Source organism: Fringilla coelebs, assembly GCF_963513975.1.
Source record: "Fringilla coelebs genome assembly, chromosome: 4".
In the NCBI taxonomy this organism is placed as follows: Eukaryota; Metazoa; Chordata; class Aves; order Passeriformes; family Fringillidae; genus Fringilla; species Fringilla coelebs.
Window position 1 is genome coordinate 38,596,880 of NC_140032.1, and position 23,916 is coordinate 38,620,795.

At 36.2% G+C, this 23,916-nt stretch overlaps 1 protein-coding gene across 4 annotated transcripts in view; it reads left to right on the forward strand.

Annotated features, from left to right (window-relative positions):
- Positions 1 to 23,916, forward strand: part of SPOCK3 (SPARC (osteonectin), cwcv and kazal like domains proteoglycan 3) — a gene marked incomplete at its 3' end in the record, with an annotated part of 161,759 nt that overhangs the window by 57,381 nt on the left and 80,462 nt on the right. For 2 of the 4 annotated variants that reach the window (XM_084204343.1, XM_084204344.1), the window contains exon 1: positions 15,537 to 15,634. The exons of the other annotated variants lie outside the window; for them this stretch is intronic. In XM_084204343.1, the coding sequence (XP_084060469.1) occupies positions 15,552 to 15,634 (83 nt within the window). In that variant the 5' untranslated portion in view covers positions 15,537 to 15,551. Of the gene's footprint in view, positions 1 to 15,536; positions 15,635 to 23,916 lie in introns of those variants that run through there. 4 annotated transcript variants of the gene reach the window in all.

Below are 23,916 nucleotides of genomic sequence, written 5' to 3' on the forward strand. Positions count from 1 at the left end.
TATAAATCTGAGTGGAATTTTATATGGGCAGAATTAAATTTGCTGTTCAACAGGAAATTCCTGCTGTTCAGGAAATCATGTCTTTCCTGCTTTGGCAACTATTAGAAGTATTGTTTCTTGAAAAGTTATTATAAATTAAGAGCGACATTGCGCAGACTTCTAAAATTGGTAGTTTGTAAGTCACATAAATAACAATATCCCTGTGCTGCAGCAGTGAAATTGTATTTTAATAAAATATAAAGATAATTATAAGTTCAGAAAACTGCTTCAGTTTTAGTGGTTTCTCTGGTACAAATCAGCTTTTATTTTAATATATTAGCTTTTACTGTGTAGGTCATACTAGCACTAAAATGTTGAGTACAAAACAAGGGCTGTTTTCTTTGTCCAATTTTTCAGGTCAACCTTGGTCTGAAAATATTTTGTGAGGAAACTTCCTTCCTCTCCTATGGAAACCTGCTGTTCTCTGAGTCACTCATCAACCATGTATTGCTATGTTCTTTAGAATATAGATTTCTGTTCAAGTGATGGCAGCATCTACAGAAAATGTTGCAGAGGAGAGATCGCTTAAATAATGTAATAAATGTGCTATTTATTGTTTGATGTTTTTTCCATTGAGCTTTTTTCTCTCTTACCATACTTAAATGTGTATTTTTAAAAAACTTATGTAATAACTCATTTTTAACAATAAGAGAATACATATAGAAGAATATTGAAGTCCAAAAAGAAGCAATAAAAATGTTCGAGGCAGAATATATTTTTTCCTATTTTGTAATATCTTTTCTTATTAAACTGCTGCTTTGGTTCTTTTTATAGATTTTTCCAGGAAAAAAATAGTTATTAGTCTCAAATTGCATATATAACTGCAACATGAGCTTAAGTTCTTAGAAACACTTCATCACTATGACCCTGAATGAGTGTAATGCTTAAATATGCATAATTTTGGGGCATGGATATTAAACTCATTGAAATCCATCATCCATGGCTATTAGAAGAGCTTTGTGTCTTTCAAAGAGACACTTGAAAGAAATCCTGAAATTTCACATAGTTTCAAGTAGAGAAGTAAGGATGAATTTTCTGTTTAAAATGTATGAATACCATTAGCTGGAAAATGTTGAAAAAGGGGTATGGTTACTGTTGCAAATCTGTGACTTTATTCTGCTTACTTTTACAACTTTGCCTTTAACATTCTCAGGACAAAGGCCAGGAAAACCCTGAAGAAATTCAGAAGACTTTGGCTCTGTCTTGACCCTGACTTTTGCATTTATAGATTGCTACTTTACCTAGAGATGCTGTGATGCTACCCAGCCTTCACTGTAAACTGTGTATTCCTTCATTCTGTATTTATATTGAAATTATGAAAATAAGGTTTTGTATGTTATATTATGATCTTGATTACATTCTGCAGAGGATTTTGAACATTATTGTAGTCAAACTTACTGACTGAAGATCAGGAGAGGTCTGAATATAAGAGGAAGCCAGGCTTTTATGCAGAAGGTTAAACAGCCTCAGGAGTATTTGTAAAATTGTGAAGCTATAATTTATTGAAGCATTTTCTTTACTTAATCTGACAATTGGTTGTCAATTTTTATTGTTTATAGAGGCACATAGGGATTTCGTTTGACGTATCCAATAGTGAATTTTATTTAAGTAGGAGCTGATTGGAAAAATTAATTCTTTAGGAAAATCAGTATAGGTACATGTGGCTTATGGGTATTTATATTTTGGATTTATAATAGAAAATTCCATGTAAACCATTCAAATCATACTAAAAAGAACAAAGCCATAGACACAACCTACAAAGACCACAGAGGGGTAGGCATATTGGGGAGAAGAATACAGAACAAAATACTGTTGTGTTGTGTATAGATCCATAGTGCTGCTTCGTTTTGAATGCTCTGCACAATTCTGGTTGCCAAGAAAGCAGACTTGGAAAAGATTCACTGAGGGGAAACAAGAAAGGTAGGGATCTGCTTTGTAGACAGAAGTCTGTCAGCAAGACTTCTAGCAATGCCTGAGGGATATTATCTTTGGGGTCTGTGAAGTTGTCTGCAGTATAGAGATGAACAAGAACTGATTTCTCTTCTGGGTGGTTTCAGGCCAACTTGAGAACATATAATTTATGCAAGCCCCACTTGTACATCCTTCCCTAAGCAAAATGCAGTGTGCTTTGTCTTAGAGGGGATATTTGTCACACTGAGGATGACTTCTCTTTTGTTCTAATAGCTGAATGTTCTAGATGCTCTAATTTTTCACTATTTTTATAATAACAACCCAATTCCATGCATGGGCTCATTGTGAATGAACATTGTTGATTTAGTAGACATAGAATCTATCACTTTGATGTTTTTAAGTTTTGTCACTGTGGTGGAGCTCCTGGAACAGAATTGCCTTAAAGCTGCTTCAGACCTGTTCAGAACACCACTGTAGGAATAACATCATGATAACTATTAGGAGGAATATTTGAAAAATACCATCATAATTGTAATTTCTGCTTACTTCTTGTGTGTTTAAAAAAAACACATATGCCTGTGTGTATTTTATTCCTTTAAAAATATAGTAATTAAAAAGGCAAATCATATATACTGATTTGTAGATTGTTAATCTGTGCAGCACCAGAGTAAAGGACTGGTTAAGTATTGGTAGAGAAATACAGTTCTATTTTGCACTTCCAGATTCTGCTCAGTTCTTTGTCTTTCCAAGCACAAATTTTCATAACAACATTTTTACTAATAAAACATAATCAGCCAAATACAGTTTAGGCTGCAACCACTTTTTTTCTCTTTTCTTTTGGGGTCAAAACCCAATGAGTGTTCTGTACTTGCAAAGATGTATTTGATGCTTGATAATTTTTGACTTCTGACTGTGTGGCTCTGTATGAGATTTCCATTTTCTCAGCAGTTAAAATTTGTGTAAATTGATGGTTTTTTACAGTGATCTTTTAACAAGTGGGATGGAACTGCTGGATTTGACAGTACACCCGCTGCATTTTGTTAAGCTTAATATATGCAGACTTTAAATGTGTGGTACAGTCTTTTAAATATTTTGTTCTAGAGAATAGTTAGTTGGATTAAGACATAGTAATAAACAATTCCAGACATTTTTCTGTGATACCTGTGATCTGAGATGTGCAGATAAATCTATTGTCTTGGCTATGAATTCTTAATTTATTATCAAATTTCTCATACTGTTGAAAACAATTAATTTAATTAGGTTTTCCTTCTTGGAATTAAAGCCTAATATAGCTGATGACGTAATGAGGAAGATATTTTATGTTTATAAAGATGATTTGTAGAAAATAGAGCTAATTAGACTGACTAAATGAAAGATCATACTGACGTGGTTAAAACTACATTGAAAATTATTTTTCTAAAATTCATTTATTGTTTAAAATATCTGTATTTTATTGATGATGACTTTGAAGCTTTACTTTTGAAAAACCATGCGTTGAAAATGTAGATAAGTTTTCAATAACTTTGAAGTTAAAGTACAGGAAAACTACTGTAACATTTTAAAAACAGTGCTAGAAACATTACCTGTGTGAGTACTGTAAGAAATTTTCTATTTTAAATGCTATTAAGTAAAATTTTTGAATAGCATTTTTACTATGATTGTTGCAAATGGCCTCTGAATTACACTGTTTTATTCTGTATGAGTAATTTGTCCCATTATGATAACTGTAATCTTTTTCTCTCCTTTTTTATTTTATTTTGCTGCTTGCCTTTTCTAGGAAGTAGAGGTTGGTATGCTTCTTCTGTCTTTTATGATACTGTGAGCTTTTCATGGATTCCTTATATTTTTACTAAATTTAGGTTGTTTCTCCCCCTCCAGGATGATTATTTTCGTACATGGAGTCCGGGTAAACCATTTGATCAAGGTAAGATTCTGCTCCTAGGTACTTGTGTGGCATAAAATTTAGGTAATTATATTTGTGCTCCTGTTCTAGAATACTAACAGAATTCTGTTATTTTGTGTAATTTTCTCTGTCTTCAGATAATTGATTTAAAGAGGACCAGAAATTCAGCCTAATCATCATTTTATGTCTGTGATTTTTTCAAACATAATTGATTAGAGAGAGATGGGAGTATTAGAAACCTCCAAAGTAGCTTAAAGTTTCTCTTGGAAAAACACGAGGTTTGGAAGATTTTGGCTTTTTTGTATATTCATGCTAAGAACTTGGGCATTTTCAGTAGGACACCTGATGAAAAACAGTCTTGCAGTCTAATACTTGTCTTTTGCAGTCAAGAAAAAAAATTATTAAGATTTTGAATGTCTCTTTATTTCCATTGGATAAAAGATGATCTAGAAAAACAATTTTGGGAGTCTGTCATGTTCAAGTGATCTATCTTGAGGCAAAATGCAGCTGGAGCATTGGGAATGCTGCAATACAGCAGTTTTAGGCAGAGAATACTATGAGCAAATGCAGCAAACATTCCCATTACACATTCCCTCCCCAGGCATTGGAACTTAATACTTACTGTCAATATAATCCCCCTCATGTATGTTGTTTCAAAGTGTATTGCTGCCATTTTAAAACTGCTGAGGATATTGGTGCCTTTTTTTTAATTGCTCTGAGAAATGCTTCAGGGGCTTTGTCTTGTCTGGTAGTACCAGTGGCATAAATGTAATGAGGACGTGGTGCAGGGATTCGTAGACCAGAGACTAAGAGAAGAATATGTTGTGAAGATAGTGTTTATTCAGTTTCAAGAACTTCCTCCACAATGTATACTTGCTGTAATATTTAAAAAAAATGTGGTTGAAGGAACTGGGAGTTGTACATATGATAAAAACAATGAATGTCTTACATGTAAGCCTTCCAGTCCCTAAAGGGCTCTGCGTCAAAGCTGGAGAGAAGGGACATTTTACAAGGACATGTGATAGGAAGAGAGGCAAAGGCCTTAAGCAGGGCAAAGCTGGGTTTAAATTAGATATTAGGAAGAAATTCCTTACTGTAAGATGGAGTGAGGCACTGGAACAAGTTGCCCAGAGAGACTCTGAACTTCCCAACCCTGGAGGTGTTCGAGACTAGGCTGGGTGGGGCTCTGAGTAACATGGTCTAGTAGAAGGTTCTCTGCCAGCAGTGAACAGGGGCGTTGGAACCAGATGATCTTTAAGATCCCTTCCAACCTTAACTATTTCGTGTTTCTATGAATATGTTTTAATTCATTCTTCCCTATTTCAGCACATTTTAAAACGCCTTCTTATGTTGATGTGTTAAAGTATGTCAAAATTGCTCATGTACACAGATCTGTGTAATTCTGTTTATATTAATAAGAGCTTCTATATGGAAATATATCTCCAAACATACCAGGAGGGTAGCCCTTACTATGAAAATGTATAATAGTATTTATTCCTGGGCCACAAAATCTATTTTGAAAGATAGAAAAATACTGTGATTTGCATTGCAATCCACCAAAACAATTTCTTAAAGCAACATCTGGCATTTGTTTGAGGAAGAGGACTTGCTCCCATTGAGCTATTGTTGGCTTCTATCTTTATAAGATAGAAAAAACATACTTAAATGTTCTGACTGTATATTTTATATGTGTGCCTATGTGTATAAACCTCTAAATGTTTTTGCATTTCTATAAATACCACAATGTAACTTGTTCATAAACATTTATGTGGGGCATGTATTACTGTTGGAACAAATATAGCATATTTTGTTCCTGCTAAAAGGCAGGTTTTGCTCTTTCAGTGGTTTTAGAAAGCAAGTAGGATGTTTTGTGTTTAGGACTAAAGTTGACTACTTTTAGTAGCTTTTTAGTAGCTATTATGCACATACAATATTTTCTGACACATTTTCTTCATGCACAACTTTTACATCAGATGAAAATATACAGCATACTTCTGGTACATTTTATTTTTAGACTACAGATGTTAGCAGAGCTTGGAGGGTGTAACTATTGAATGAAATTGCATACACGAAGACACTGGTGTAATTTGGTGAAGTGGAAAAGATGTTTTCCTTTGCTCAATAGAAATACCTTGGAGGAAAAGTGGAGTATATTCATGTAATTGAAAAAATGCAGCATGACATTTTCTGTGGAGGTTGAAGACCCTGAAGGTATGGTTGGTTCATAGATGTACTTATGAAATGTCTTGTAGACCATTCCATTGAATTATTTTTGGCCTTTGTAGTATCAGGTTATATTAGATGTCTGTTTACAGCAGGAATTTTGTAGATTGTACAACAAAACCAGATTTTGAAACTATTTTACTTATATTAGTTTTATGTTTGCCTTTTAGCTCTGTATTTCATCTACCTAGTTCTGTAATAATTTGGGTAACTAAGGATATCCAAATATATGCAAACACCATAATTTGCAAATACATTTCTCTACTGTGAACTGAAATAATTTAGAGTCATATTCAATAAAATAATTTGCTTCCCTCATTTTCAAGCCCTGGGAAGTCATGAGGGAGTTTAATGAAGATCCATTAGTTGAAGACTGAAAACAGTCATGTGGAATTAACTATGCTGCATTTGATATGTGCTCTCATGATCTAGTTTTTGTAGTAGAACTATTGATGTTTCTAAACTAGAAATACATATCCATCACTTTCAAGATAAGTTGCAGTGCTTTGCAATTTAAATGTATAGTTCTTTAAAATGTCTCAGATAAAGAAATAATGGTGTCTTTGTGGGAGGACACTATGAATTTCAAAAAGAGCAGAACTGAAAAGCTTTTTAAAATATTTCATGCTGATTTACTACTAAGACTAAGCTATATTTAATCTGGTGAACAGTTCCCAGCTTCAGGTATTTAGGTATGTTTAGGAATTCTGCTCACTAATGAAGTGCACTAAATCCTATGTTAAACAGATTCCCACTGCTTTATGATGCTATCAGCTAGCCCTTGCCTGGAAAGATCTCTTGAAGATGTCTGAGGAACACTTCATGGTGCTTTTTCTTAATTATCTGATGCTGTGTTTAGATTATTCTTTTATCATTTCTCTTCTATCAGTTTATCTATTGTGGTAACATCACAAAAGTGTCTTGTCCTGTACAATTCACAGACTCGGCTCCTAGCTCAGGTTTACTGGATAGTACACATCTGCTTCTCTGGTTAAAGCTTGCAAATTTTACAGTATTTATTTCTGTGGGATCATTGAATGGATTCTAAATTTAATAGCTATTTTCAAAAGAGTCTGCAGGAAGGATTTTTATTGAGGCTACACTGAGCCCATAATAAGGGATTTTGGTTGCCTTCAGTAGCAGTCTAAGCCCTTATTTCCTGCTGTCCTGACATCTTTGCTTTATGCCCTGATGTTAGGTCTAGAGTCACCATGTCGAGGGTTATTATAAGATAAAGTAAGAGGTGGGTTTTTCTGTTTGTTTGTCTTTAACATGGCCAAACCCTGGATTCGTGTGTCTGTTCAGACCCACAGAAAAGTGGGAATGTCTTTGCAGGGTGATGGTGACTGTCCAGAGCTACAGCACCAGAGCTTCTTGAGCTGGCAGCATGCTGAGAAAAGGGTGTATGGAACTTTCTTTGCAGTTAAAGACCTGCTAAAATTAATCCTGCAAATCTCTCACTTAAGAAGTCCAGCTTCTCTCTACTGTGCTGGCATGTCCCAAATAATGGTCAAGTCCTTGAGCACTGCGTACCTGAAAATATGTTGGTGTGGGACTGCTTCTTCTTTACAGGCTCACTTAGAGGCCTAATTTGCTTATATTTGCTGCAAAAATTCAATATGGAGGCATGTAAAGCAGCTAGCAGAGGTAGGTATTAAGAGCATGAAATTAGAAATAACGTTACAATTTAATGGTGAGGGAAAAAGAAATAGTTTAAAAAATCCCTTAAAAAGAAACAAACAGTAAGCAAAGACTGTAAAGAAGAAAAATGAGCTGTACATAGTTTTACTTGAATAGAAGAATGAAACCTGAAATATTAGAAGTTGCCTTTTTGACCTATTTAACTTCTTGTATTTAAAAACCTGTTAGTCTTTAAAATTGCAAATATAAAGAAAGTTAAGATGTACTCTTTGCACAATTTATTTTATGTGGAGGTTATCATTCAATTTTACCACAATTTTACCGTTTCCTGGTCATTTTTGGTATTCCAGGCTTCTTCAAAATGCAGATATATTTATATTTATGATGTGTTAGATTCTTCGTATGAATAGTCTACTGGATTCTGGTTTAGTTGGTTTAAAAAATTTAAAAGCTGAACTTGATTACAGTAAAATGAAATTGATTAAAATTCCCTATGTAACTTCAGAATACATAGTGAAGTACAAGATATTAGAGTTCTCCAAGAGACAAAAATAGAATAATTAAGCGTGAAAAAGGTAATTGAGTCCAACCTTTAACCCAGCCCTTCCAAGCCCATCACTAAACCATGTTGCTGAGTGCCACATCTACACATTTTTTAACTACCTCCAGGGACAGTGGCTCAGCTGCTTCCCTGGGCAGTGCTTTCATGGAAAAAACTTTTCCCTGCTATCCAATCAAAAACTTCCCTGGTGCAACTTGAGACCTTTTCCTTTTTGTCCTATCACTCCTTGGCTGGGAGAAAAGACCAACTCCCACCTCAATAGAGTCTCCTTTTAGGGAGTTGGAAAGGGTGATAAGGTCTCCCCTGAGCTTTCTTTTCTCCAGGCTAAGCAACCCAGCTCCTTCAGATGTTCCTTATCAGATCTGTGATCCAGACCCTTCCCCAGATCTGTTGCCCTTTTCTGGACAAGCTCCAGCACCTCAATATAGAGAGGACCCCAAAACTAAACTCAGCATTTGAGGCCAGGCTTCACCAGCGCTGTATCTTATAGCTTGTAGTTTGGCAAGAATAATCACCTTGGCAAGTGAGACAGTAGGTGGGAGAATTTTCAGGAAGATGCATTTCTGCTCTTACAGGTCTGCAGATGTTTCTTTGCCCTTGTTGCCCTATTTGAAGAGCCCAGAAGAGAGTTCTAACACAGCCAGCATGTTTCTAAATTATGATTTAGTGTGTTTAGGAAAGGATAATATAATGCTTCACTGTTTACTGGTGATGTATTACTATTGTGAATGTCCAAGTAGTCTTAAGGTGTTCTTTCTTTTCTGCCAAATCAAGAGAGTGAACATTTTGATATAAAAATAAAAAACTAAAATGCTTTAATAAAGCTGTTGAAGAAAGTATGTTTACTAAAAAGCTGTTGTTAAAAAGTATGCCAGGGAAGTGTGTACTTGCATTTCTCCTTGTCTTAGTGGGTTTGGATATCTTTGCAGAACATTTGAGAGTTCCTTATTATTTATAGAAGAAGCCTAATATAATTGTCCTAATTTTGTTGTCACTTACACCAGTTTGAGCCCAAAATAGCTATGTTTTTCAGCAATTTAAACAAACAGGATCATTTCTGAATTGTCACAGATAATGTTAAGGGGGGCATTTGACTCTATGTGGAATTTCTCATTTACATCTCTTTTTGAGCTATGTGTAACCTATTCTCTTGTAAACTTTCAAGTAATACCCAAAAGACAAAACACAATAAAAGGGGAATGTTTTTGAAGCAGTGATCATAGATATTTGTGAGGGGGAGAATTTCTTATAATTTAGTCACGGCACAAGTGGCTTAAAAAGTGTGATTCAGTGAAGATGATTGTTTTTAAAGAGAGAAAGAATGTGTGAAGTATTTGAAATTTTGAAAAAGAGATGAAGCTTTAGTGGGTTCATTCCAGAGGAAGAACAGAGACTGGCTGATTAAATTTTACTTTTTTAGCACTTATTTTAACTTATATTGTCAGTACCTAAAATACCATGTTATGAATCAGTGTAGTGGCATTTTCATGTCCGTTTTAGAAAAACTTCATTTGCAGCAGTGAGCAGAATAGAAATATGCAGTACTTTATGTCAGATGGTTATAACCAGTGTCAGGTGGTTATAAATTGGTATTAGATGTTTCTTTGTTTATCAGAACTTTTGTGTAGCATAACTACAACCTTGCAGGGCAGCTAGAGACCCAGTGCTGATGTCCCAGAGCTTACTAATCTAGAACATTAGGAACAGTTTACAGAAGCCTGATAGAGACTTTACACAATTGTCCTTGAGTCATCACTATGGAGAATTCTGAGCACTCTTGAGAGGAGAATTTCTTGTGTAGAAGCTACCTCCATACACACAGCCACCTTAATTATTGAAGCACTTGCTCATAAGTTAGAAACTAGGCTACACAACCAATGATGCTCAGGGATTTGAATCTAAACTTTTAATTACTTCTTTGGCCACCTACAGCCTTCTTACTGAAGCTGTAGATTCATGTGTCCAGATGGAGCTAGTGTTCAGGAAGATTGCTCTTGTGAACATCCAGCTGTAGTTAGCCATTCTGCTTTTTATGCTATGTAGTGAATCTTACATGGCAAATGCAGTCTTTCGGAAAAGAAACAAAAATCTGAGATTCTTCTTTTTCAGAACATTCTTATCAAGTTACTGAGGTAGGTTATTTCTTGTTTATTCTCTCATTTTTTAAATAAATTTCAGATTTCTAGCTGCACAGTGATTAATTTTCATAAAGATAAAAGATGCTGATTCTCAGTAGATATGTTGCATAGTAAGATGGGCTTTTCTTGTTATGAATCCACAGCAATGCAGATTCAAACAACCTGTGACTGAGGAGGGTCTATATGTGCACGTGCAAATTTTGAATGCTGATCCCTGTACAATTTAGGCAAAAGACAACCATTAACACTATTAATTTTAATTAAACATTTATCTGGGCTGCGTTAGCTGGCAATAACAACTGAGTGTTTATGTACTCTGCCTTGCTGTCCTCCCTACTGTTACTGGAAATTGTGGTGCTGGGATACTGCAATTATTTAGACCTACAACACTTATCAGTGAGAAATCCTGCTATGGCAGGTGAGAAATTGTCATCTTTAAAAATGGAGAAGTAAAGATACTCATGGTCTTCAGGTACCTGCAGGAATTGTGTGATTTATCAAAGGAGGCAATATCAGTTATTCCCTCCTATGGCTCTGTCTGCCTTTAGGTTATAACCTAGGCATTTGACCTGATTATTAATATTTTACTTAGAACTTTTAGATAATATAATTTTTTTTTCTTCCTGCATTGTCAAATATGAAACCTTTGCAAAGAAGTCAAGACTTGCCTTCTAAAGTAGTGGGGTGCACAAAACATGGCTGAAGTTTTGGTAAATGCAAACAAAATATGTAGTTGCTTCTATTTTGCCCATCAGAAATGAACCAGAACATTGGAGGAAAAAATGGACTTTAAGTCTGAAAACTTTGTCCTTAATCTTTTTTAACCTTTCATTTTACTTGGGAGTGGAAAGTAAGGAACATGTTAGAATGCGCTCAAATGATTGTGGAATAATGATAATTTCCTCTGGTTTCTGCCAAAGTGCTACAATTAATAATATTCTTATGTTATGGTTTGCTAGCCTTTATTTCCTATTATATTCCCTATAAAAACGATGTTCTGACTAATGTCAGTTTTGGGGAGTGACAGCTGTGAACTAGCTTACAGAAGGGATGATGGGAAGCTTTTCTTAATTGCTTTCCTAAATTTGAATTATAAATAAATAGATCTATTAGTAATAATTGATTCAAGTTTTCAGATATTAATTGCTTCCTTACCATGTGAGAAGAACTAATCCATACTAATCTATAAAAGTCAGCAGAAGCTCCTAATGGCAGAGCGACTCACTTGTAATTTAAAATGTAAGTTCTTAGAGAAATAGTAGATGATAAAATCCATTTTATACTTTAGATATGCTTTTTGTGACTGTGATATTTTTCTGCTTGTTGAAATTTAAGTAACATGACATTTCATGGTATTGTAGCCATGGACAAATGTAAAGTAGGCATGCAGACAAATAACCTATAGCAAGTACACTGAATATTAGAAGCTGTGTAAAGCTGAACGTTATCAAGTTGTTCAAGCTCATATCAGCCCTGCATCTTTAGAAGCTGATTGTATGTGACATTGTAGGAAGTCAGCTGATACAGTATTAAAGAGATTTCTGACAAGACTTGCATAAACATATTTCTTATGTCTAGATTTTCCTCTCTGTAGTGCAAACCTTTACCTGTTTTCAGTAGCAGCATAATTGTGCTGTACAACTGATGTTTTCACTTCATTTATGGGGGTGTGGGGAGGGGAAGGCTCTAATTTTCATAAATATGATATTTTAGTAAATGTTAAGTGGATAAAAGCTTGGATTGCTGCCTGATCATGTTGAAGACAATAGCTGCAAGGAATGCATCAGTCTCACTTGGGGATTTTGACAATTGTGATGATTTTGGTGTGAATATTGTACTTTATCAAAGCTGCTTATTTTGGCAGGAATGGAAAGAAACATGCAGTGTTTTCTGTGCAAGTGTGCATACTCTGAATGAGGTAGGGGGTGCCAGGAATGTTTTGTAAGGGATTAGCTAGGAGATGGACTGAAGAAGCAAAGACTTAGTGCCATGTATTTCTTGATATAAATGAGTTAGTTACATGCTTAGGGGAAAGCTATGACACTTTTCCTGAAATAGCTGTGTGCATTTCCATAGTAAAGATATTAAGGATGATTCCTTGTAGAGACCAGACAGACACATAGTCAGATGTGTCCCTGCATTGTAAGGGGGACTACAGCTCTTCCCCAGCAGCTTCCTTCCAATCCTGGTTTTGAAAACTGTTTTTCTTGTGGTTTAGCCTTTATTTCTCACGAAAATTGTTCATTTGTCGGTTCCAAGTATCAAACAAAACAGGCTCAAGAGAAAGGTAAGCCATTTCCATGCTTATTTAAATATCTAATTCTTTTTAGTCTTTCAAAGCTGGCAAAATTAGTAATGCAATCTGATTTGGATGCTATGTACTTTATAGTGTAGGATTGACTAGAGCATCTAGTGTTCAAAGAGAAAAAAGAGGAAGACCTCTTGGTCTTCCTAGTGGTTTTCATGATTTCTAGCAGAATTTCTTTCTGTGTTCTTTCTTGTTTTATCCTCTGGCATGTTGTTAGTCCAGGCAGACATTTACCCTTCAGTCAGTTCAATTTTCACATTCCGAAAACCTGCGCTTTTTTATCAGTTATTTATCTGATCTCTCCATGGCTGTGGATATACACTCTTCTCTAACTTCTGCATCAGTAAAACTTAGTTCAGTAACTAAGAAAATTTCATGAAAAAGTACTGGGAAAAGTGAGGTCATGTGTCACACGTAGGGCGAGGAAAAAACACTTCTACAGGGAGCTCATAGCTGACAGAGAACAAGTTCAGTAGGTCATGGAGTGATAATGTGAGTTTGTGTCAGTGACAAGACTGTGAGTGTTGAACAGGCTTTTGAATATAGAAATAGTCTAGTGATTTTGGCACCCATGGCTCTGCTGGCTTGCCCACCTTGCTTAGTGAGTCTGTACCTCACCTGAAGTGATCAAGGGTTACATACGGGGTATGATAACCACTGAGTCAACAAATAGCAAAAGGTGATATTACTTATATCAGTAAATACTGAAAGTCCTGGTTTCCATTTGATACCCATCTTCATGTTGTCATAAAGACCAAGTGGGAAATTACTATATCTTTCTTGTAAAATTGGGTTCTGCCTGTAATGTAACATACTGCCAAAACCATATTTTATGGCTAGCTAAATTTGATAGAATTGTTCAAAAATATCTTCACAGTCCAATTGAGTTACTATTTCAGTGGGAATGGTAACACGATCTCCTCTATTCATCCTTTTTCTGGAACCTGTTTCCTACTTGGTATTAAACTCAGAATCCTTATATGATTCCAGATTTCTGTTACTTATGGTTATTTCATTAACCTATTCTATTTTACAGAAGAGTTATCTGAAGATAGGCAATATTCCAGTATTGCTACCTTAGTGTCTCCATCAGGGAACATTCTGGGAAGAGGTACTTGGACCAGTACCTTAAATGATTACTAGTGGCTGGCATTACATTCTGCCTGACTTCAGGCAGAGAAAATATTTTAAATGGAATCTAAAATCTAAAGTAAATTGGAGAAGGATATGCTCTCCTTAATTTTGACTCCACTCTCTAACCCTAGTTCAGTAATTTTTTTTTGGCTACAGTTGCTTCCCATTTGTATAGAATTGTTGTAATCCGATTTATTCTGGATTGTGCGTGGTGGTTTTATGGCTAGTTTGCCATAGAAATAAAAATGTGTGGAAGAAGTATACCTCTTTTCATATGTCTTTTGCTGCAGTTAACAAAATACTTCTTTTCTGTCTGCATTGAGTTATTATTATACCAATGGTTCCATCTCTTTACTGCTTTGATGATAGTATGATCTATTTGTTTTTGCACAGCTGAATGTATTATTAAAAAAACACCTGAAAAAGTCACTGCTCAGACTATATTTAATCACACTTAGCACTACAACATCATGCATCAAAACTGCAACTAATGATCAGCTTGGTTCTTGTTTTCTGGGTACATGCATGGTTAGGAGGCTTAAGTAAATATCCTCGGTCAGGTCACACAGAGATGTGGTTAAAAGATTACTTTAGATTGTGAAGAACAGAAGAAACATAAACTTTCTTTCAGAAAATATGTAGGCGAATGTATGCTGTCAGGCACATAGTGTGGTTGTTGGGAATGTCCTGGGCAGGGCCAAGAGCTGGACTCGATGGTTCTGGTGGGTCCCTTCCAACTCAGAATATTCTGTGATGCTGTGCTTTTTTATAGGCAGATGCAAGAAATGGGGAAAGAGCATTTCTGAAACACAACTGTATACTGCACAGTAATATGCTAATGTGAGGAAGAACACAGGAAAATTGAATTCCAGTAGTTCATAGCTTTCTTGATTAAAAAAAGGATACCAGTAGGGGTGAAAAAACCAGTTTTGGAATAGTTAGATTACTTGAAAGGACACCATGAAGACTGGAGAAGGGAGAAGTTGATTGTCTCTTGAGAGTGCTTAAATTGGAAGATGTTTTTCAATATTATAGCCATGTAGGCATGGCTACTCCAGAAAGATGCAAATTTAGTGGAAAGCAACAAACAGCATTATTTGGCTTTTCCAGTATTATATCCAGAGATCACTGTTTGTAGCTGGAATTCTACTCCAAAAATGAGTATGGATTATGACTAAAGGACCAGCTAAAAACAACAAAGCAAAAAAAAACCCAAACCACAAAGCAGAAATAACAACCTAGAAGGAGGTAGAATTTATGTTTAAAGATGGAGTCACACAAATCACTCACCTGTGTATTTTAGTTTACTAAATGTCATCTGAGTAATAATTTCTTAGTAAATTCAGTGCTATTGTTCACCCCTTAATGTTTAGTTGGAAGAGCCCAGGTGTGTCATAGTAAGCACTTAAGGGAAACGGCTTTCACGGTGGCAATACCATGATTTGGAGATTGCAGTCAGAGTGGCAATTGTTAAAAGAGTATAGCAGGGGGTACTTACCCACCCACAACAGCTGTATTTTTTCCTGGTTCCTGTCAGTCCAGCACTGTACAAGCAGCAGGCCAACCCCCTCCACATACAGGGTGGGTTTTATGTGTGGTGTTTCTCACCTTAATCTCATATTCTAGATAACTGTTAACAACTTTCTAAAACTATTTTCAGCTTTAGATCCGGCTAAAGATCCGTGTTTGAAGATGAAATGTAGTCGCCACAAAGTCTGTGTTGCACAGGATCAACAAACTGCAGTGTGCATTAGTCATCGAAGGCTTACGCACAGGTAAATACTTCAAAAGTTAATCCTGTAGACATTCTTGTAGTGTTCATGACTTGTAAACCATAAATCCATTTTAATTAGTTTAATTACTTAACAACATGTGAGCAGAGTAGAAGTGGATTTTAGAAGTCATTATGTCTATATAATTTGATTATAATGTTTACTACTTGATTCTTCTAAGCTAGAATATTAAAGTATACATACTTAAATATCGCAACCTGCTGGCACAAATGCATTTAGGGAAATACCCACTGTGCCAGTACTAAATGAATAAAATTATTGTCATAGTGTCCTACTGCTGTACAGTACTTTGACATCATCACTTCTTATATGAAGCTAGAGAACTCAGAACTGCCTGCTGGAGTGTAGATAACAGCCTGGTGCAGTGTAAGTTGTTTGAGATTAGTGGGAGTTTTTTCCTCTCTTCTTTTTCTCTTCTTCTGTGCATTCTGATATTCTCTGCATGCTGGACTGGTTAGATGTGAGGAGAAAATATATAACAAATTCATGTGTTTTTGTGGCTTTATCTGAGGCAGAAATATGAATATGTAGGACCTGAACCACACACTTAGCTGACTGTTGTGCACTAAGGAGATGGAGTCGAATTGCAGTTTTGACTTTGCATTGTTCTTTTTTTCACACTTCATTAGGGGAAACAGGACACAGCAGAATGGCTAGATTTCAATAAATTGATTTAAATAAGTGTCTGTTAAAGTGCTTTGCTCAGTAGGGGCTGTAAAGAGCTTCCTTGTGTGTTGGAAGAGGATCATTTCAAGTACAGTTTTATGAATGATACAAAGAACGTTCTTCTGAGTGTCTCGTTATGTTAAATACATCCATCTGGAGCTTTTCAAACAAGCAAGATAGTACATAGTGAAAGGGAAAGTTTAAACTGTTCTTGATCTGCAGCTGTACTTAATTAACAAAAGAACAGTATTTGTGGAGTTACACTGTTTATATTAAACAATCTCAGTGTACAGCTAGACATTTTAGTTTGATAAGGTGATGTATATGGTGCAAGAATTATTATCAGACAAAGGTAGGTTGCGTGCTTTCAACTTCCTGTGAAGTGTTGGGAATGTATGAGTGCTAACTGTGAAGAAACAATATAATAATTCAAAATTTCTAAGAGGTATGTCATGGAAAACAATGCAAATAATGACATTTTCTAGTTAAGTATACTTACAACAGGTGATGACTGAAAACTCTTTTAGAATAGATGAAGATGCCTACTCTTGAATTAAGAAACTTTTTGACATCAGCCTTCATCCCTGTATTATTCCTCCCACAGTTTTTAGTACTCTTTTAGAAAGGTAATATTTTAAAAGACAAAACTTGCCTGAATATAATGCAGTCAATAATGGGAAACTTTGGAATGGCAGAAACTTGATGATTGTAAAAAGCACTGTAAATCTAGTCTTGTAAGGTAGATGAGGCAATTTTTTACCTATCTGTACTGAGCCAGGGCAGGGTTTTCCCAAGCTTAGATCTCCCTATTCCCCCAGATTACCACATACAAGGAGAAATCATTTGCTTTGTGCTTGCTTTCTAAAAAGGTTTTCCTTCATGCAGTTTCTGACCTTTTTGTAACATGGTGGGATTGGAGTATGAGTATCATAAACACAAGGAGACGACTGCTGGGTCTCTTTACCATGACTGATTTTCTTTGCCCAACATGTTATTCCTTCACTTGTATCTACAGTTTGCATACTGGTAATCAGTAGGGCCATCTGTTTCTCAGAGCTCCCAAAGGACTAATACACTCTGTATGGGTCTTGGTAAAAATTAGATGAGAAAACATAACTTGACAGTTGACGATATAACCTATCTACCAGTATCCATTTTTAATATTTCATTTGTGTGTAATCTGCTGTGAATAAACATTTACAAAATTTTCACCCCAGCAATCCTTCCTTTTTGCTTAGTTTGTGTGCATGCACATGTGGTGTTCTGCTATGATCGGATAATATGAACAATTAAAAAAGGCAGTTGAGGATGTTTTCTGAAAAAAAATAGTCTAGACCTTTTTCATGAATTGTTGGGAACTCTTCATAAAGAACTTGCTCATAGATTTTAATTTGGACGTATTAGCTGTATAGATCCATAGAAGTTCCAGAGATTTTTCCCAAGACTCTTGCACAGGAAAAGTATTTTAAAGTATGTGAATTGATACAGTGGCAAAGATGATCCCCAAGAGACTGTCAGGGAAGAGGAGACTTTGCACACTTCCAAGATAAATAAAATGTTTATGGGCACCTTTGGACTACCTGCAGGGAAAGAGGCATGAAATACAGTTACAGCTGAATAGATTTTTCTGTAGTGTCATCTAACTGAAAGGCTCTGATTTATAGTTGAATTCTCTATTACTAGAAACAGCATTCCCAAGCAGCCCTATTAACTAGTTCATAAATTTCTGCTAATAAATTCTGTTACTTTCTTTAGGTAAAAGCATAGAGAAGTTGCTAATCAGTGAAGACTGATAATTGTATCAAATTGAGGACTCAATACTTTCTTTCATTGTTTGTAACAAACTGACTTGCAGAAAAAACAGGTAGGCATAGACATTGTTATTCAGTCCCTGCTGTCCTAGGTGTTCTTCTCTGTACAGTGCAATCTCCAAACTATTGTAGCCCAGTTTGGATTACTGAGAGCCCTTCAGCCCCACACAGTGAAGCATGGGTGGATATCCCAGCCACCTGCAAGGCTGGTAGTGACATCATATTACAAGGTCCCAATAGGATTAAATAATGTGACAGCACGCACACTTTAGTGATTATTCTACCTGTGCTTTTAGAAGTGTTAACATTTCTATTAGATTGGGGCTCTCAGCACTGTGATCTTACTGTAGTGTGCTTGCATTTATATGGTTTCAAAACCAGCTACTGTGTCTTACTGTCCTTTTCATGGAGTTGTGGGTCAGGCAAGCCTATGGTTTTGTTCTTTCCTCAGTTTCCATGGCAGCTGAGATCATGGTCTCCCCTCAGTCTCTTCTCATGGCTCATTTCCTTTTCTGGTAGACTGCCAAGATGGCAAGTCCTGTCCTAGCACACTCCTGCAGGGCCACAGCACAAGAGCTTCCTTTATGTGCTGTCCCAGAAAGACTGAATAGCATTTGACAGAAAGATGAAATAGGTGTTGTAGATCATTGGTCATGAGAATAGTTGGAAGTACCAGGACTTTGAAAACACAGGGATATGCTTAAAGGAGCAAGGTTTTTGTTGGTAGCAGGTAACAGCATTTGCATCTCCGCTGGCTTTAACTGTGTTGGAAACTGTGTTCTGTGTGCTGCACACTTAGCTCTCTGCTGGGAAAGAAAGATAATGTACTCGAGGGGAAAATATAAATGTTGTTCACATTATTCCCATGTGGATCGCTGTGGAAAGGGAGTATCTGCCAGCACTACAATGCATCGTAAACTGGTAATTCAAACTATGGTGTAAAATAGGATTTTCATTGATTCATTGAAATTTGGGAATTTGTCATTAACTTTTCCTTTTGGCTGAATGGTGTTTTCCCATCCCATTGTGCTTTCCAGTTTATCTTTGTTGGTTAAGTAAAAGGACTTTATGGGGAAAAAAACCTGTAAAGGGTGTCTATATGAAATAATGAAATGCTTTGGAGTATACCTTATTGTGTTACAAATACCACTTGCAGAATATTAAATACAGTATTGCTTATCTTGGGATCTGTTTATGTCAGCGTCATGGTGACGGGCAGGATGTTCGTCACACTGAGAGAAATCATCTACTCATTTTAGTTTCCAATCTCTTCGCTCTCAGGAGATTTAGCTATTTGCATCTGCGGTCCTAAGAATCTCTAGCAACTGTGAGTTCACCCCAGTGAGCTTGGGGAAGAGGAAAGAAGTTATGTGAGTGTTCTGCCGGAAGACATTTGGGCAGGAATAAAAAGGATGAGTCAGAGGACAGGGCTGTAGGTGGTAATGGACATTTCCTAATGCCCACAATGGTATGTGTGCTTTTTGTGTGATTAGCGCAGCAGGTGGTGGAGATAAATCCTCGATTTTCCATATACTTCTTGTTGCCACTTTGAGTGAGGAAAGAAAGGATATGTGCAGACACCGTGACATACAGGATCTCATTACGGCCATGCAAGCTGGTAACTAACCAGGCTCAGAAAACTGGAAAAGTTAGTCAAGCAGTGACCTATCCTAGATTTACAGGTCCTAAAGAATAGTGTGTTAATTTTCTTTTAGATTTGAAAGGGACAATTATTATATTGACACATACTGTAATTTTCATTAAGACTGACATTCTGTGAATAATAGGCTGCAGTACTAAACTAAGCAGTGTATAGGTGAAGTTCTAAGCCAGTAGGTTATCTGCAGATAAAGAGAGAAAAACTTGGAAAAATGGGTAAGGGTTGCTACCCAGCAGAGAATTTTAATGTAAGCGTACCAGTCAACATGGGGCAGTGCCCGTGGTTTCAGGAGAATTACTTTTATCGGAATCCTTTTTGTACTCCATGTTTGTAAAAAATATTTCAACTTACCACCTAAAGGTTAAAGAAAGAAGAGGCGGTATGGGCTCTTCTTCAAATGTTTCTCTTTGATTTGTCTCAATCAGCTACAGGAGACAATTTATAAAGGAGATTAATTCAGTTAAGACCTAGTTATTGTACAGCCCATTCCAGGATATGACTGCTTACAGCTGGAAACCAGTGAAGACTCTCTTAACATGATTACTTAAAGTTCTGAAAATTAGGAAATTGCAAAACAGTTCCGGGCCAAAAATCACGTTTCAAGTAAATCCCAGTGTCTTTGATATATTAGAACCTAGTGACTAATATTGTACTTAATCATTGATCCTAGTGGACTCTGATTAAAAACCAGTCTCTTTTTCTTCTTCCATAAGTAGAAGAAAAGTACTGTGTAAAATTGATTTGATGCATTTAATCAATCAATGCTTGGAGGCATTAAATTATTTAGTGCATTGAAGGTGTGTGCAGTCTTTCTAGGCAGATGTAGATCTGTCTCTTTTATGAATTCCCCACAAGACATGATGCCCCCTGCCCCCACTGTGCAGGTCCTGCTATGCTCTTTTGAGTTTGTTTATGGGAATTGTGCAGATCGGCTCCCTGCTTTGGCAGAAGTAGATTGCATTTGTCTCTGCCATAGCATGTTAACATGGAATAACAATGTTTAAAGACCTGACAGTGCTTACTTGTGTAGTGATATCGAACTCCATATTTCTTTGGATTTTTTACCTTCTCCAATCGTTTATTCTTGGGTTTCAGAGTAGGAAGAAGTAATAACTGGTTTCCAGTAAATATTAACTAAGCCACAGATTCTGGTGATACTTACAATTCTAGAAAAACCACCTTACTGCATTTTATTAAAGGTTTAGGTGGGACTGGCAACCTTGTCATGGTAAAAATATTTCAGTTCCAGATGTTGATCACCTGGAAAATAACGAGTCCACCAGTCATGAATTGAGAGTCACAATAAAAAAGCATTTCTCTAAGTTAAAAGTAAGAAATAAAAAATTTTAGAGGCTCTTTTTCTCTTGGAGCTCCACAAGACAGATTCCAGAGAAGTGTGCAGACTGGATATCTGTAAGGTAGAGATGAGCAATATAGGAGGCCTAATGATACAGAATTCACTCTCTAGGAATTAGTGACTCTAAAGAGTTCTGTGAAATGAAGATAGATTTAGTGACAGTTGTTCCCTGTCCCAAGCCTATGTGGAGTAGGACCTGAAATTAGGGATTATTAAAAATTCTGTCATATTTCTGCCTATGGGTGCAGTCTTCAAGGTAGGACAGTTTCACTATTAAAGTGTATTAAAGAGTGTCACTTCATTACAGGCTCATGGAAGCTGATAGTGGTAAAGATGTTGCATCACCTAATGCAGTTTATTAAGGTAGAGGGGTTGGATAGCTTCATAGATTTTGTGGTGGCATTTGATCTTGTTACAACTTCCTTCAGGGTTTTGGTTTACCTGACATTTTGAGGTGTTCATTTGGTTCAAGTAATTGTTCATCTTGACCATTATCTTACCTTGGACTCTGTCCTCTTCCAGTTTTCTGAAGAATATGGAAAATCAGTCTGAATGCATTTTATATGAGGTAGATTATCAGAAGACCTTCCCTGTATTTAGTCACCTTCATATTTTAACTTGAGGAAAATGTTCCATCTCAGCTTGGAAGTGATGAGTGTTGAGCCTTGCAGCATATGACGTGGATTAGCCTGGGTGATGTGACAGAAGCTCAGAGTAACACTGTGAAAAAGCCAAAACCTCTTCTGTTTCTATTCATGTGGGTACTGCATGGCTGAGATTATGCTCCCAAGCAGAAAAAGTGAAGAAGTCAAATTTGTGAGAGGCTTATTTGTGAGAAAAATTCACCCACATATATAGTGCATACGTGTATATACATATGTGCAAATACATATATAGGAGTAAGTACACATGCATATGTATCCTTTTTGTTCATATTGTATGGATACATGTATCCCAGATTTCCAAAGCATCATACTTTTGAACCGGAGGTATTCTGCCCATCTCCCGTCCTTTGCAACAAAGGAAAGAGAGATTTTAATTTAGACTTGTTGCCACTAAATTTCTGATTAAAAAAAGAAAAAAGGATGTAATTGCAAATCTCTAGTTGTATTAAGTAGTCTGAGCAGTTTTGAAAGCAAATCTATTAGGGTTGATATGGAAGATTTTCTCATTTGGTTAGGAAAAAAGGAAAAGAAGCAGAGAAGAAGGAACAGTATAGCTTTGTAGCTTCCCTGTCATTTTAGACGCTGCAAAGTTTTATTATTAGAAAAAAACCAAACCAACAAAACAAACTAGCTCTATGAAAACTGAAGGAAAACAAAGGACTTGCTTTGGGCAGATTTTGTGAAAGTTGCAAACACCACTATTTAGGATGTCATCATTTCACATTATAATGCTGCTGAAGAAGGCCAGCTGGTGCAGTTAACTCCCTTATTGGAAATTTTAGTCTGATTCATTACTGTGATTTGTAGTTGTACACAGAAACACTTAATCATTCTTATCCTCCAAGCTCTATTGAATCTACTGAAGGCTTTCTGGTTCTTTGCATAATTTGTGCTGCCAGTCTGCCAGCTTGGCAGTGTTTCAAGCTTGCTGCATTATCTGTGTTTGTTTGCATAGGAAGTGATGCTGCACGTAGGCTGAATTTACAGTAATTCTTTTGTAATAGGCTAATGAGCAACACTACTTCATTCACAATACTAACATTATATAGCTTTGATTAGACCAATTATTGTGTAACTATGCCATTGTGATCATACTTGCACTCTGCAAAGTACTGAAAAGAAAATTTGCTTAGCCGTAGCTTCATTGAATTTGCTGAGAAAATAATTTGGACTTTATGTGCTTAAAAGAGGTGAAAATTTGAATATGTTGGAGATTTTTATATGCTATGCAATTTAATTTATTAAAGGGAGAAAATGAAGCTTCTTATTTTATTCTCCATTTCATTGCATTGGGGAGGAAAGAAGGCGACTGAGACTGTGTGTCACGCGTTCTGCATGTGCTGTGGGGGCCTGTTAATTCCTTGGTGAGCTCGTGTTCCCTCCAGTCGTGTTAGTGGGAGTTGTGGGTACACAGCTAGAGGAAAACAGGATCCTCTCGTGGAATTCCTTCTCTCTGTCCATGGAGCTTTTGCTAACACTAGTGGAAGACTTCTGGTCGATTGCATTGTATATTGCAGCATCAATGTTGTCTGTATAAGCATTACTATTTATTAAGGCTGTTACTCAACCATAAAGTATTTATACTTCTTGCTCTCCAGCTTCAAAACTCAAAAATTGCTGTCCTTATAGAAAAAAAAAACTTATCCAACTCCTGGTCATCTCAAATTTTGCCTATAAAATCAAAAATGCTAATTTTTTAATGTTTAGGGTTTGGGGGTTTTATTTAGTATGTGAAACAGACTTGAAATAAAAGAGACCTAAACAGAGGCTTTGTGTTCTATTTATTAGCAGGACAGGAGTTGTCCACTATACTTTCCCCATTCAAAAATCCATGATAGGATTTTGTTAAGGAAAATGTGGAGCTCTAAGCTAGACAAAATCATACGGACTTCAGTCAATTTAGTAAGTCCTGGGCCTACTCATTTTCTACCTGCTCCTGCAAGGTTTGCTCAGATTCTCATTTGTCTGTAGGAGTGAGAGGGTGCACTGCGTAATCAGTGCGCATGGTGATTTTTTTTTTTTTTTTTGATCAAGAGAGTTCTACTGAGAAATTCTACAATGAGATTATAAACTAGGATTGGATTTTTTTTTCAGGAAAATGGATT